At 37.3% G+C, this 15308-nt stretch overlaps 1 protein-coding gene across 5 annotated transcripts in view; it reads left to right on the top strand.

The window, feature by feature from the left end:
• The window catches only part of SGCE (sarcoglycan epsilon), an 81983-nt gene extending 68847 nt beyond the window's left edge, over positions 1-13136 (top strand). For 3 of the 5 annotated variants that reach the window (XM_019508443.1, XM_019508441.1, XM_019508442.1), the window contains 3 exons: positions 91-279; positions 8539-8582; positions 9369-9538. In XM_019508443.1, the coding sequence (XP_019363988.1) occupies positions 91-279; positions 8539-8582; positions 9369-9415 (280 nt within the window). In that variant the 3' untranslated portion in view covers positions 9416-9538. Of the gene's footprint in view, positions 1-90; positions 280-8538; positions 8583-9368; positions 9539-12819 lie in introns of those variants that run through there. The other 2 variants (XM_019508444.1, XM_019508445.1) reach the window with 2 other exon arrangements.
• The last annotated feature ends 2172 nt before the right edge of the window (positions 13137-15308 follow it).

Below are 15308 nucleotides of genomic sequence, written 5' to 3'. Positions count from 1 at the left end.
TATATATATATAAATGTTTTCTAAAACTACCCATACATGTAGAACAATTTAAGAAGAAAATATTTATTATTTTATTTCCTTTTGACGTAGCCTCCAGTTGGTCCACCACAGTGCTATACAGAAATCGACCAAAGAGCTTCGTGACATGTCCAAAAATAGAGAGATAGCATGGCCTCTTTCAACACTTCCTGTGTTTCATCCAGTCACTGGTGAGATTGTACCACCGCTTCACACAGACAGCTATGATAATACTAGCATGCCACTAATGCAAACACAGCAGTAAGTATAAATTTAGATCTTTTATATTTATAACTATGCTGCACAGTGGAGCTGTGGAATCCAGTGATTTTTTTCTGACTATTCATTATAGAGGGATCAGTTAAGTTCTCTGTGAAACTTGCATTCTAAACAGGAATCAAATTGTGTTACACAATTTAAATATCTGAATTCAGCTTCCTAAGTTAACAAAAGTTCCATAACAAGGCAGTTAACTTTTACAGCAGGAACACTAAAATGCTCTGTTTTCAAACTTTTTCCTTGTTTTCCTAATATTTCTTTTTGGGTTATCTCTTTAAACAACTACAGTCACCATATAATCAGAGTACCATATACAAATGCACCCTGAAACCATTTCAAACACAGTCTATATTTGAAATTTTAAAATAAAACACAAAAGCTAGTTCACTTTAGAGAATAAAGAAAAGTTAACCCACAAAATTGTTAAGAACTGCCAGCTACTTTAATTGCTAACAGCGTCCCTCCTAAAGTAAGAGTGAAAATTCTGAAAGGCAGAGATTGTTATTTCTAAGCAGGAGGTGTAAGGGTGATGCAAGAATAAGGCTTGGTGGACTTGCTGTAACAATAGCACTGTAGGAGCCAGGCAGCCCTTCATGGAGGCATTAGTACATTTTAGGCTTTCCGTTGCAATGCTGCCTGGGTTTGGAGAACAGAAACAGTAACACTGCCAAACTCTTCAAATACTGACCCTATGCGACTTAAATCAACTTAGTTAAGTCACCTTATTTTAAGTCTGTTTGGTATGTGTGAACGCACCCATTGTGATTTAGAAGTGCTGGACTCCCTGTGCCTGCTTGTATATGCATACCTCCAGCCAAAATTTGTTTTACTTATTCACATCCCCAAGTCATCTCTTTTGGGTCTTTGCTTCTTTAAGAAGCGCTTTGCTCCTCAGATATCTGGGCAGTCTTCATACTTGCTTTTAGTACACTGAGTAGCAGCTGTAGAAAAAAAACAAGGACAGGAGACAGGGATGAGAAGGCAGAGAAGTAAGCAGGAATTAAAGGGTGAGAAGGGCAGGGTTAAGGTTTTGTTGGGGAAGAAGAAATCAAGCTTCAAGATGCAAGAGAAAAAGAATAGGCAGCTTAAAGTAAAACTGTTCCCTCTCCCAGCTCAAGTCTCATGTTTTCCTGAGTACAGTCTCATTGCTTCATTTCCTTCTGCCCTGCATACTTCCTGTATCCTTCTTTCTATATTCCCCATTTTTAAGGTCTCACAGCTCCATGTCTCCCTGCAGATGTCTTTAAGGCTGCTACTTGGTTCTTACTGTCTCCATGAACTACCCAAATACCTCTGTCCCTACAGCTCTGAAGGGACTAGCTTTGAAGGAAAGGGAGAATAGAGCAATAAAACTGGGTTTTACATGGTGACATAGGGGAAAGGCAAATAGGCCGCCATCAAGGAGGGCCATGGGGCTCTGAGGGGCCATAGCAGACTAGGATTCTGTGTGGAAGTGTGCAGGGGAGAATGTGCGCCAGGACTGGTTGTTCTCTATGTACATAACTGTCCAAGTGCCATAATAATTTAAAATGCTGGGAAATATCCCATCCCAAAAGTTCAGTGTGCTGTAGATTAAGGTTGTTGGTTTACATATCCCACGAATACAAACAGTAAAAAGAAAGTAAGCAGTTGACAGTTACAGCATTTAACACTCCATCTACAGTTCAGGCCAGAACTGGCTGAAAGATGCAAATCCTTTCCTGCGAAAAAATGGTCAGCGTGAATCAGGACAGAGTCAAATCATGAAAACTTTGCAGGGAGAAACGTCCAGAAAAATTACATTTGGGGAGGACTGAAATGGCATCTTTTGGTTTGTTTGCTGCTCACCTGGCTGGTTCTTGCCAGGTGCACTTTCACTTCACACATGGAAAGTAAAATTGGCAAGAGCCTTCCAGATGGCCTGCTGGGGGCTGAGTATCCTGGCTGTGGGAAGTGGAAAGCTGCAGTGTTCAGCCTTGTCATCTTTCCCTCTACCAGAAAGCCTTCCTGGGAGGCAGGCTGTGGAGGAGTTGGCAATGCTAACACCTTGGCTTGCTGCCTCCCTGACAACTGGGGTGGTGGGCAGGCAGATAGTCAGGGAGATCAGCTTCCAGTAGCCCATCTGAAAGGCTTTTGTTAAGCTTACTTAAGATGAGCTTTCTATGGGGGAAGCCAGGTGCCATTGTTCCAGTTTTTCTGGTGGAAAAATAATTTTACCATATGGACTTTTTTTGGTTGAAAAAAATCACTGTGATGGAAAGTTCCTGATTAGTGCTAGTTCCATCATCAAATTGTAGCCTAGACTTACCTGTCCAAGTACCCAGTCTGTGTATTTTCACTCTTTTGTGTCAGTATTGCCAATTCTTGCAATATTTGATACATTTCTTAAAGACACAGCAACTGGATGCATGTGAGGAGGGGAGACTCAACTTTAATTGAAAAATGTTTCTAGCCCTTACATTTGCAGAGAAACTCAAAATTCAAAAGAAAGTCAATAAATATTGGATTGTTTGTATTTTTTCAGTATCTCCTGATTGTTTATGGTCAGCCTTTTGACGTTTAAATGCTTGAAGTTGTCAGTGTCGTGACATTTAATACTGGAATACTATTTTAAATATAACATACTAGAATATTGGAATAAATAGAAGAAACCCACTGCTATTCATTTGTTCTTTAAAGAATGTGATTATGTTCACATTGGGCATATTTTTATTGATTTTTAAGGACTGTTTTTGCTGTTTTGGAAAAATTATAGTTAAGTAAGTTCTGTATAACAACATCTAGCTAGCCTGAGAGCTAGAAAATAAAATTTCCTGCAAGTTAAAGTGAAACAACCAACAGTGTTCCATTATCTACATAGTTTACCTTTTTAATCAAATAGCACAAATGGTAATATAGATTTTGAAACAGAGTATAGTTCTTCCTATTCAAAGGTTACTAGAAGCCCAGAAAAAGCTTTTTAAAAACCAGTTGTTAAATTTTATTTTGACAATGCCCCTTTATTGTCATTTCCTCATCGTCTCCATTTCAAGGGAGTACTATGTACTACAGATTAAAGCCAAAGTAAACATTATCATTGCTAGCTGTTTGCAGATAGATTATATAGTTCTTAACTAATAGCATTTAAATAATGATATCTTGTTTTATATCTATATTGTGCAAATATGAAGAAATATTTTGGATAAGGATATTATAATATAGTAGTGGATTAAACAGAAATGTCTCTATCCTGCCAAGTCTGTTTTTTAAAATAGATATTACCAATACAAAATGGTGTAAAAATATAAAATAGGTTGCAATAGAAAATGTGTTCTTCTTGGAAAATACATGCACACACACTACAGGGTCTTTGCAGCCACTTTCGGTTACTGTTCTTTTCCACCCTTCCTTTTCCTTTTTCATGTCCTTGTGTGACAATATATTTAGCAGAATTCGCAGACTTGTTGAAATCTGACAGGGCCACACCATGAGCGCTTCTCCTGTGGCCTCAAGCTTGCGACCTCAGGACTGTCAAACAATAAAAAATAACAAATATTGCAGAAGTTTCACAATAATAATATTTAATCTTCCCAAGGGCCCTCTACTGGCTCTTTAAGAGCAGTTACTGATACATTTCCAAAAGCAAATATGCATTCCTGACTCTGCCTTTAAATAATAAATAGATTTTTTCTCTATTAATTGACTTAAACACTATTTTCACAATTATTGATTCACTTCCATCAATTATAGAGAGACAATATGAAAATTGGGCAAAATTAACAAGGAGAATACAGTAACTCTGAACCTGTTAAAGACTCAAATGCGGGCAATAGTCAAACATGAAGGACACAATAGAATTTTTAAGCCAGGAAATTTAATATATGATGGAGTTTCTCTTCCATTTACATACCATTCTTAATAACACCTCATCTAAAGTTAGAGCAGTCCCTGTTTAATAGCAGTTGACAGTATGGTTGGGAAATTTATAGAGCATTATTACTTACCTCAATAGTTTTATGTAGAAAAGAGAAGAATCTACTGTAATGAAAGGACCTGCCATTAATAAGCAAGAAGCAGGAACTGAGAAAATATTTTTACACATTTTGTCCATGTTCCTGCAGCTGTGGATTGTTTCTTACGGTGCTTTCTTCAGCATTTATAAGCTCAGTTCTAATACCTTTGTTCATATAGTGGGATAGCTTACACTTTTAATGTGATTTCAGTATTGCTCATCAAATAAAAGGTACTAATCAACTTGAGTAAAATGATCAGAATCTGGGATGAGGAAAGGGTGCAAGAGGTCAGAGTTAAAAAATAAGTGCCTTGTGATGGGGTAATTTTGGGGCAAATATTTTACGTTTATGGGCCACTTGCTTAGTTGTTATGTGACTTTCTCTATAATTTTAGCTTTACATTCTCTTTTCATTTTCATCCTATAATTCTTTCCTTAAATTCCTATATATCATCCAGTCAAATCCTGTTCACTATCCTTCAGATTTGATAAATATTTTTAGACAATCCCTAGGAGGTACTATAGTTTAAAACAAATTACTTAGCTCCTTATCTTTTATTTCATCCTTTCGCCTTCCTCTTATTTCTATTTACTGATCTCTTTTGAGATTCCCTCCTGCTTATCCATCTTGCGTTGCTGAGATAACTAGAACAGAAACAGCTATCTAGCTATGGCTATAACTTAGTGGGAGTTGAGGGTAGTGAATCCTCATACTATTTAGTCTATTAGAGAGACAATCATTTTTTTCCATCAAATTATTTCTTGCCTAAGGGACAGTCATCATTATTTGTATTATGACAATACCTGAAGTTTACAATCAGTACTGGAACCTCTTTATTCTAGATACTGTACAAACATATGTTGGGGAGAAATGAAAATGTAAGGAATAGTTTTTGGGCTGTGCAATCTTAAAACTAAGATTGTTCTTACCTGTTTCTCAGGATGGTTCACAGCGTTCCAAGTTGACTTTTATTTTTTGACGACATTCCTGGCCTTCCTAGAGCCCTTCATGTTTCTCAGTTTTACTTTGTAATCACCTCACAATTTAATAAAACTTGCACCAAAACACTTCTTCATTTAGAGGCAGATAAAAAAGAGGGTTTGGGGGAGCGGGGGGGAGAGAGAGAAAAGCTTAACACAGAAAACAAGACCTAGGTAGGACTTTCAGCTCAAAACTGCAATCCAGAAAGGTTTGTTCAAGTAGCTGCTCAACCTTGGAGGTGCCTGAATTAATTAGGCACCTCCCTGTTTGACCTGAAAGAACACTAGACATCTACATTTCTACTTCTGTTGATGCCCACAGCTGCCAGTGTCTGAGCAGCTAGGTACCCACCTACTTCCTGCCTAGATGCCACTGGGATCCCGAACCTAAACCAAACAGCACCTGTGTGGCCCAGTCCAATAAACATGCTGGCTGTGTCCAAATGTGCATGGATGTTTGGTTCCTTAGGGACAACTAGTGGTGGTGCAACTTGTGCCACTGCTAGTTGTCCCCGGAAAAGCCTGTGCCACACGCAGTCTGGCATGTGGCAGCTTACCCCAGGTGGGGTAGGGGAGACTGGGACCAGCACTGGGCTGGCCCCAGCAACCTTACCTGGGGGCCTCCTGGGGCTGCAGCAACAGTGATCCTGCCACGTGGAGTCTGGCTGGCAGTAGAGCGTGGCTCCGGCTTTGGGCAGTGCACACTTCCACTGTATGCACCACTCTGGTTTTTTTGCCTGCGTTTTTTTTTGACCCTTGGATACCCAGGGGTCAAAAAGCTCTCCGTGCCGCTTCCTTGCAGTGTGGAGAACAACTGAACACGTGGTATGTGGTACCATAGATGCATTTGTGTGCCACATTCTGCATGGCTGCGCTTGTCTCGATGTGGCCATTTAGAGCTCATTTATGGTATGGAGTTCAGCACAAAACAGTGCCCATGGCTGTCAAAAAAACATGGGTTGCCCTGTTGTGTGGCCACCCCTGCCTTTTACACAGTAGTGTTTAGAGCAGTGATTCTTGACTGGGGTGCTGCTGCAAGCTAATAAGAGCGTAGTAAAGATGGAAGCCTAACGCCATCTCACTGTCTGGTATCTTAGAATGAATTGCTCTGTTTTCCTTGTTGTTGAGTCTCTGTATGAATCTTTAACTAGTCAGTTTTAATATGTACAGTCTTCCTGATAATTATACTGAGAACTTTATTTTCTTTTTTGATACAGTAAGGGGAATCTCCTTCAAGAAAGGAAATAACTTGTTTTCTTGAAGGGGTCACATCAATGAAACAACATAATCACAACTTAACTATCTTGCTGATAGGTAAATGCAAAGGAGAAACCAACACTTTTGCCTCAATGCTTGTTTTTAAAGTAGGAATCATTGATCCTTTGACATTATTCTATTACCTAAAAGTTTATTTCCATTACAACAAGTGACTGATGGAGACGTTATTGCAGATGATGATGGATTTTGTGCAGTGAACTCACTGTACCACTACTGGAAAGCTACATCCTTTTTGTCCTTTGTTTTAGCTCATCAGAAAGCAGCTCATCTGTAAAATAGTCTGTTTTAAAAGACATACTATGTTGTGAATCAGCTGGTTTCTGACAAGTTTTGCCTTTAGGTTTTAAATAAGTCATGCAGAAATCATATAGACTTAATTTAAAATACAGGAAATGTTGCTATATTTTCTTGTGTATCAGACATCTGGGTAAAAGATGCACCCCTTGAAGTAAAGATAAAATTATGGGAAAAAATACTTAACAAATTTGATTGGGTTTTGATTAACCTTTATTACAGTGATTTCTACTATTTTTCCATTATGTAACTTTGGCATGTAAAAACTTGTTTTTTAGGCCAGCATGTTTAGAAAAAACTCTCTCCTACATCAGAAAATATGGCACTCGAACATATGTTGCCATGACACTCCTTACCTTCTGCTCACATTTTAGGGGTATGGCTGTTGTACCTTATAGAGAATCCAAGCTCTCAGGTACTGGAAGTGGTACAGCCACATTACCCTGGGCAGAATGCCATAATGCTGCAGCTGTACTGCTTCTAATAGCTGAGCTAGCTTGTTTACAGGTAATGTAGTTATCTTTATATGGCATGGCATTGTGGCATGTAAATGTATCCTAAGTGTTTCCAGTCCTTCCTGTCGCAGCACAAAATTCCCAAAGAATGGAAGCTTAGAATAGATCTCAGTTAACAGACAAACGAGGCTTTTGTCCAAGTTTAATTAGTCTCTCGTGTTTTGAAGAAGAGCTTCAGGCCTTAAAAATAGCAAATTAGTGAAAAGTAAAAGCTAAGTCTGGTCATAATCTTTACCAGGCTTCTCAGAAACTCGGCTCAAGTAGGTCACACTTCTCATGATTCTGTTGCTTTAAAAACACTGAGTTTTGGTGTTTCAGGGAATTTGTGCCAGTTTTGGTGATGCCTATATTTAAGGAATATTACAGATATTTAGAATATCGCAGATGAAGTTTAACTTTACTTGCATGATCTGATTTCAGTGGGACTGATCACGTAAGCAAAAAGTACAACCAAAGCAGTCATCTTTTCACAATTAGGCTCTACAGCCCCGTCAAATGTTCTTAGTTATTGAAAAAAAAATAAGCGTCTTAAAATTTCTTCACCTGCATTCTGACCATTAATCCACATCTGCTAACATTACTTTAACACTCAATATCTTCTTAAACAGCCACTTAAAAACAGATACAAAAATGTTTTATTTTTTCCTCCCCAAATAGGAAATTTCCCTTCACAATTCCACTGATCTGAAATAAAGGGTAGGCAATATTCATTAAACCAACAGGTTCCATCTTTCTCCACTAATCAGTAATACAAAGTGTATGTTAGAAATATGCTGCAGCCAGCTGATAAGCTAAAGAACTGGAGAATCAGGTCCTTGAGTACCTAGGAAGCATTTTAATCCATGCAGAATACTAATAAAATGACATTTCCATTTCTGTATTGCAAGTGGAAAAATGTGTAGAATTTAGCATTCCTGTTCTCTTCGCCTCTCATCTGACTTCTTACATTTCTCACTTGGTAAATAAGTTGTTCTCTAAACTTGGGTAGCAGTGAGACTAATACTGCTGTAAGTCAGCAGTAATGTAGTCCCTCTCATATTGAACTGTTTAGCATTTTGGCTGCTTTGTTTATCCACTTAGAAATGAAATGATCACCTTACCATAGGATGGCAGATATATGTTTTTAACATGCGAACTGTGTTCATAGATATCTGCTCTACACGACATATACAGGTTTTTAAAATATTAAATTATTATTTGTAGGAACCTGCCACATCAGACTCAGATTCCACAGCAGCAGACTGCAGGTCAGTATAAAAATCAGTTCTGACAGATCAAGTGATAATGGAGAACAGGCACCAGCCAATACTTACACAGCTGTTGGCCCACAACATTGGTTTGGAATTGATGTTTTAAAATTCCAGAATTTGCAAAGAAATCATTGCAAGGTTTGGCATGAAGCCAGGGGGAAGAACCAGTAGAAAAGCTATAGTAGGAATGGGGCTCAGGCCATTGGGATTCAGGCAAGCTGAATCCAAGATCTCAATTAGACCAGCCTCTCATTGTAATACCTGACTACTGATTTCCTGGTGATACTTGGGCTGTTTGGATTCCAGTGTGGGCAGGAAATTTGTGATTCTTACAACTACCAAGGATAGTTTGACTACTGAAGCAGCCTTTATACCTCGTGGTCCTCAGGTATAGAGACTGGGAGATTTCTACTGGCCCTAGTCATCACTTTGCATCACTCTGATAAGCTATCATATACCTGTTCTGGTGAGAGGACGAATCCAAGCCTCTTTCTGTTTATCTTCTGTTATCATCCCTGGTGTGAAAAAAAATTACATTTGTGGCCAGCTAAGAGAGTGGAGAAGAAATCAAACTAGGAAAATGGAGTTGCCAAAGAGTAATAATAGGTTAAAGGAAGCAAGTTTCAGAGTCCACAAGAAGCAGCATTTATACTCTTCATACGTAATATGCAGACTGTAACCTTAAACACAGGTTTGGTCTAACTTAGTGTTACATAAGAAATCCTTGTTTGGTATCTTCATTCTAAATCCTTGTTCTCCATTACTGCTTTCGGGGGATTAAAGGAGAATTTCGTATGACAACATTTCAAAGATTTGAGGCAAGTATATAACTGACAACTTCTGCCCTGTGTTTTTTCATTATCCAAGAAACAACATTTGTAAAATCTTGGGTATAATTTTGCATGATATTGTTAAATTGTTTTGGTAATATTTTTCCAATATTAAAAAAAAAATAAGTAGAAGTGCTAGGTGGCATAGTAGAGCTTTGTCCAAAGCTTTCAGCACCAGAAGCTAGGGTTAAAATTAGCTTCGTGCATACCCATTAGTCATTTATAAAGGAAAAATAGGGACACTGCAAACATTTGTTTTTTTTAAAACCAGTTCCTACTCAGTAGAAATCTAGTTTTAGCTTAGTACTTGTGAGAGAGAGCTGCGTGGCTCCGGTCTTGAGAAGAAATGCACGTATGCTGCTTTTAGAACATTTTGCAAATATGTGTATGCTTAATACTTCTTTTCATGGGGATTCTGCAGTGCTTGAGTAGCAAACAAAGCAGTTCATTGTTGCCGTTTTGCTGAAATGAGATTGCAGTGTCTGGAGGTGCTAGACAGCAAATGAAAGGAACAGAAATAGTTACTGAAATTGCTGTCCTTGCTGATGAGATCTTGAGCCACCTGAAGCTATTTCCACTGTATTTGCCAACTGCTGTTCTACGTGAATTGAGAATGTGAATTGTTACAAAATTAGTGTTTTTGCGTCCTTTGCTGCTAGTGGAAGATTAGCAGTGGTTTCTCTGCACAGTGGGAGTGATGTGCTATCTTGTTCCTTAACTGCTCTCACCCCGTTTTCCATTTTTGCAGCTTAGGTACCACTTGTAACACAGGTACCATCTGTCCTTTCATTTTTGTGCAAATGAAGAGCAGCTGATCTGACATCCCCCAGATGATGTTTTATGTAACTTTCTGGTGTGTTCTAGTCTCTCAAAGTAGTGAAGACGTTGCCCATTGTGCAGTTCTCCTCTTATGCCCAGTGCCACTTCCCTTCCAAAATAGAGTCCATATTTGGACTCTTCCTCATTGCAAGATGATGCCTTGGGACCATATCACTAGCTGGCACTGGCTAAGGTCTCCAAATTACTTGGGGTCCATATATATCCACTCAAAGAATCAAAAAACTTAATTCTCTTCCCTTACAACAGAGCCAAAACTAGGCTTATCAGAGAACTGTGCTTGTGTCCTGCTTTTCTCATCTATTTTCCAGTTTGCCCTGGAGTGGCTGAAGGACATTCACATGAGTAGCACAGGACTTAGTTCTGAGGGTAGCTGATATGTGTATACTATATTTAGCAAAGACATGAAGTATGAGAATTATGCTTCTTTTTTAACAAGGAACAACAACATAGACCTGCCCTATAGCAGCTTGCAAAAGTCTCTCTCTGGCTGTTCTTAAACTTCTGCTTTTCAGTAGCCACTATTTTCATATTTTTTCCTAAAACAAGCTTCACCTTTTCCCCAGCAGAAATTTTTTTTGGGAAGAGTAAAAACTCTTAAACATAAAAATCCGATACCTGTGGAAGATCAGTTTAGTAAATATTTCATAGTTGTCTTGTTCCAGTTTCCACTTCATACAAAACAAGAATAATCAGTACTGAAGTGATAGCTGTTGTTTGTTCCAGAGAGTATATTATACATGTGGGACAACAATGTAATTGGTGTTTCTGGGTACCCCCAAAATACATGCAATTCATTTACATCTATGGTGAAATACTAATACTCTGGTTTTGGATGTCTTCAACATGGATGCCTGGAGTTTTGTGATCACTAACATTGCCAACAATTTCCAGAGTATTGAATAAATTGAATTCCTTGTTTTCTCTGTGTATGTTTTAAAAACAAATATGCAGTCACAGTAGTACCTTGCAGGGAGGTACACTCACAATTGAGGTTATTTTCACCTAAAAAATAGGGAGCACTCAGTGGGAGGCATGGTTAGTTATACCACACCCTTAGGTACCATCTCAAGTTCAAGTATAGTCATAGGTAAACACTTGATACAAAAGAATTCCCCTTGCACTCACTTCCCTTCCACTCAAGTTCATATTATTGCATGACAGTTAAAGCTTCCTTCCAGGATCTAGCAGTATAGCAAACGGTTAGACAATGTTGATAATGATGTAATTACTTTCCTGAGATCTTGGCACGTGTGTTTCAAGAGCATTTTTAACAGGAAGTTTATAACCTGCAGTAGCAGAGCAATATAATATTAATATGTCAACAGTAGAATTCAGGCATCCTTAAAAAATTACCTAACATCATTATCAAATTAACATAACTTTATATTCATTATTAAATGAACATAAGATACTTTCAAATGAATATACAAAAATAAAAATGTATGGCCAGGCAAGTTACAGCACTAGAAGTTTAGTTTGTCCATTTTCCTTTTTTTCCATGAAGAGTTATCAGAAATAACCAATACTGCTAAATGCACCATGTACCAGAATTTGAATTACTCATTGCATGACTTTTAAAAGCCTAATGGACAGCACTAATTCAGTATTTAATTTGAATATCAATTTTACAAATAATTTCAATATTCAGTAACCAGTTTTTCTACTGAAGTTTAAAAATAGGACAGCTAGACTGATACTTGCTGACATTGCAGTTGTACTTTCAAACAGGTTGGGAATATGCAATACGAAAACTAATTTGGAGATTAATAAACAATGTCACAATACTGATTTAATGTCTGCATTGCACTGCTGGAATTGGCTGTTGACCTAGTAGATCTAAAGGTACATACAAGGCTTCTTTTGATAACTATTACTTTTGTTCCTCTGAAAACTGATAAAATCCAAGCTACCTACTTGGTTAAACAAAAGGATGGGTTAATTCTTGTAATGCAAAAATAATTTTAAACAGCACAAAGGTAAGTAATATTCCCAACTTGAGTGTTGCAGTTTCCCTTAGCTGGTCCTGTTAGCTCTAAGTAGATGGAGAGATTCACAATCAAATCAGGAGGGCCTGCTAAAGAAAGACTAAAGAAAACAGATAAGAAAACCACACAAGTCCTTTAGCCCCAAAGGTGAGTGATACTTTCACAACTGTCAGGGAAGCCAGTTACAGTCATAAGAGTCAATGTTATTTTGAATATGTTTGTTTATGTTCACACTTGCTTACACTGAAGCAGCTAAAAGCTATACAGACCTGTCTAAAATGCAGGGAGGAGTGGGGAGATAGAGCTTTACATCTGGAGCCAGGTTTGGAAGATTTTTAAAAAAGTATTTAAAATTGCAACAGATTAACTAACTCATGATTACATCTTTTCCAGAGCTAGGATAAGACAGACATTTCAGTGGCCAGTTTTGAATTCAAATACAGATTCCAAGTTCCATTGGTTTTGGAAAGGATCGATAATTTCCATTTACTTACTAGGATGACAAGTATTGTAATAACTGAATGTTGTAAGAACAACTTCTGCCACTAATGGATTATATGCATTCTTATTTATTTACAGGTAAATGGTATCCCTGAGGAAAGGAAATTGACAGAAGCAATGAATTTGTAATCAGATAAAACAGTAATCACATCCTATTTCCTTATTTGTTCAAATTGATGCATGAGCTCTTCTGATGTATATTGTGCATGACACGGTATTAAAGATTTCAGTGCCAGATAGTACAATCATTCCCATATAAACTAATGTACTGTATCTTTTTTGTACTTTGGACATTTTTGACAATTTGTAAAAACACTGATAACTTTTTATATTTGTTACATTACAAGAATATCTTTAAAATAAACACATTAATAAATATCAAAACTTTCTTCTGACTCCCATGAACTACACAAAATTCTAAGGAAAAAGTGAGTTCTTTCAAAATGCCAGATTCAGAGATAGATGGACTCTGTTCTGTAAAGGTTAAAGTTGATTTGCATGTCTGATATAGAAGAAACAAGTGTACAGAAACTGATGGAAATCTAGCTCAAGATCTTGCGATTGCAAAATCAAAAAGTTCCTATCATTACCACAGAGGGAGGATATTATGACAACCAGTTTATTACTGTTGGTGGGATATGTTGAGCTTACACAACTCGTTTTTGCAAGTCGGAAATATAATAAAATTAACACTTCTACAGCATCTTCTCCTTAGAAGGAGCCAACATGTAACATTTTCTAACTACTTTATTTTCATATTGGAGTAACAATCAAAGCTTGGGTGACATGGTGAGACTTAAGCTTCAAGTATCATTGTTATTAGAGCACTGAATGCAGAGATAGGCATAGTGTAACCATGTAATTTTTTAAAGGAGCTAAAATTTAGAATTTAAATATTGGTCCCTACTAATTTGTAATCCATATTTATCAAGTTTCTCAGTGTGCAGGCTTTGCATGGCAAAATATTCAGCAATCTGGTTTTTCACTACTAAAGTCAAATTAGCAGGATGAAATGCACTTTTTAAAATAAACTGTTTACTCCATACTATAAAAAATAAACATTGTTCTTCTTCCCTAAAAATTGGCAAAGGCAATAGTTTGGAGGGCATTTTTTGATTAAGAATAACATAGTTTAAGCCAGAGGCTTTGTTTTAAATATCCAGGGTGCTGTTTTCTTTTTAAATCTTAATAAAGAAAATCCAAGAACATGTTAAAACAAGGACTAACTCAAGCCACTTACAACACATGTCAAATACACACTTACCTGATACATGATAGTGGTTTTAAAAAGTTTTAATCTATAAAACAAAATGTTTTTATATATGGTCATTTTAAGAGCGTGTTTTACAAACAGATCATTCAAATTTATTTCAGGTATTTATTTTATAAAATATTTACATGCATGGTATGAACTTCCATAACAGTCTCTAATCCTTTTTTCAAATCTGACTGAGATTCAAACTTTTGGAACTCTATCGTTATTTGGATCAGTTTGTACAGCAAGGGAGTTTCTGCCTCTATTACAGATACACCATTTTAACTCATATTTTTGCTTTCTTTGTAATGCGTTCTGTGTATCTTTATTTGGCATTTTAAACTTAATAGGACATCTTGAAGTCGAGGCACAAAACAGTGCATGCATTAAAACCACTATACAGTAGTCATGTCCTTTGGATTCCAAGCATCTATAGTGTTTATTCCAGAGCCACAAATTTAAAATAACTGGAGCTGTCGTGACAATCAAAATCTCGTGTGTTAGCAGTGTTTGTCACTCTGGAAGAAAGCTGTAAACAAAGCCGAAGAACTCAAAACAAATTAATTCCAAATTGAAACAAGTCTCTTCTGTGCAATACAGAAGGCTTCTACAAGAAGTGCCACATTTTCAAACATTCATAATATTTTAACCATTAATATCTGGGGAAAAACCAAAAACCAAAACAAAATTCACATTTTTCCTCAAATTCTACTAAAAAAATCCAGAATGTGAGTTGACAAAATAGCTTTGGATATGAACTCTTAAGGCTAATGAGAAACAGCATATTTCATGTTGCCATGTAGTAGATGACAATCAAAAGGACAGGAATGTTTTACAAATACCCTGGGATGTGCAAATACATGGATTTAGTTGATTTCACAGATGATGCACACATAAAGCTAAGGATGTACATGTTTGTAGGTTTGGGTGCTGGTGTTTCAACACCCTGAAAGGTAGGGAAGGGAAACCCTAGGATCTTTTACAGCCTTCACTGGAATGTACAGACTGTAACACACAGGACTCCTCTACACATGCAGGTAATGGCACAATGGGATCTAATGAATGATCCACACAATCATGCCTCCTTCCATGACGTGCATGGCAGGAGGAACAATTGTGGATCATGCATTAGATCCTATTGTACCTTATTGCCAGTAGACGGGGAGCCCGCAGGTGCTGCGACCTCCCAGCTGCAGGCTTCATTTATGTGGATTGATGAATAGTATTGTTCATCTGAAAGTAAAAATACATTTTAGATATAAGAATATGGCAGCACCATTGATCTGTAACTGTAATGGAAAATTTAAGAGAC

Source organism: Gavialis gangeticus, unplaced genomic scaffold (genome assembly GCF_001723915.1).
Source record: "Gavialis gangeticus isolate Ggan-Ray unplaced genomic scaffold, GavGan_comp1, whole genome shotgun sequence".
NCBI classification, from domain to species: domain Eukaryota; kingdom Metazoa; phylum Chordata; order Crocodylia; family Gavialidae; genus Gavialis; species Gavialis gangeticus.
The sequence above is the reverse complement of the archived record's forward strand: the minus strand, read 5'-3'. Positions and strand labels throughout refer to the sequence as shown.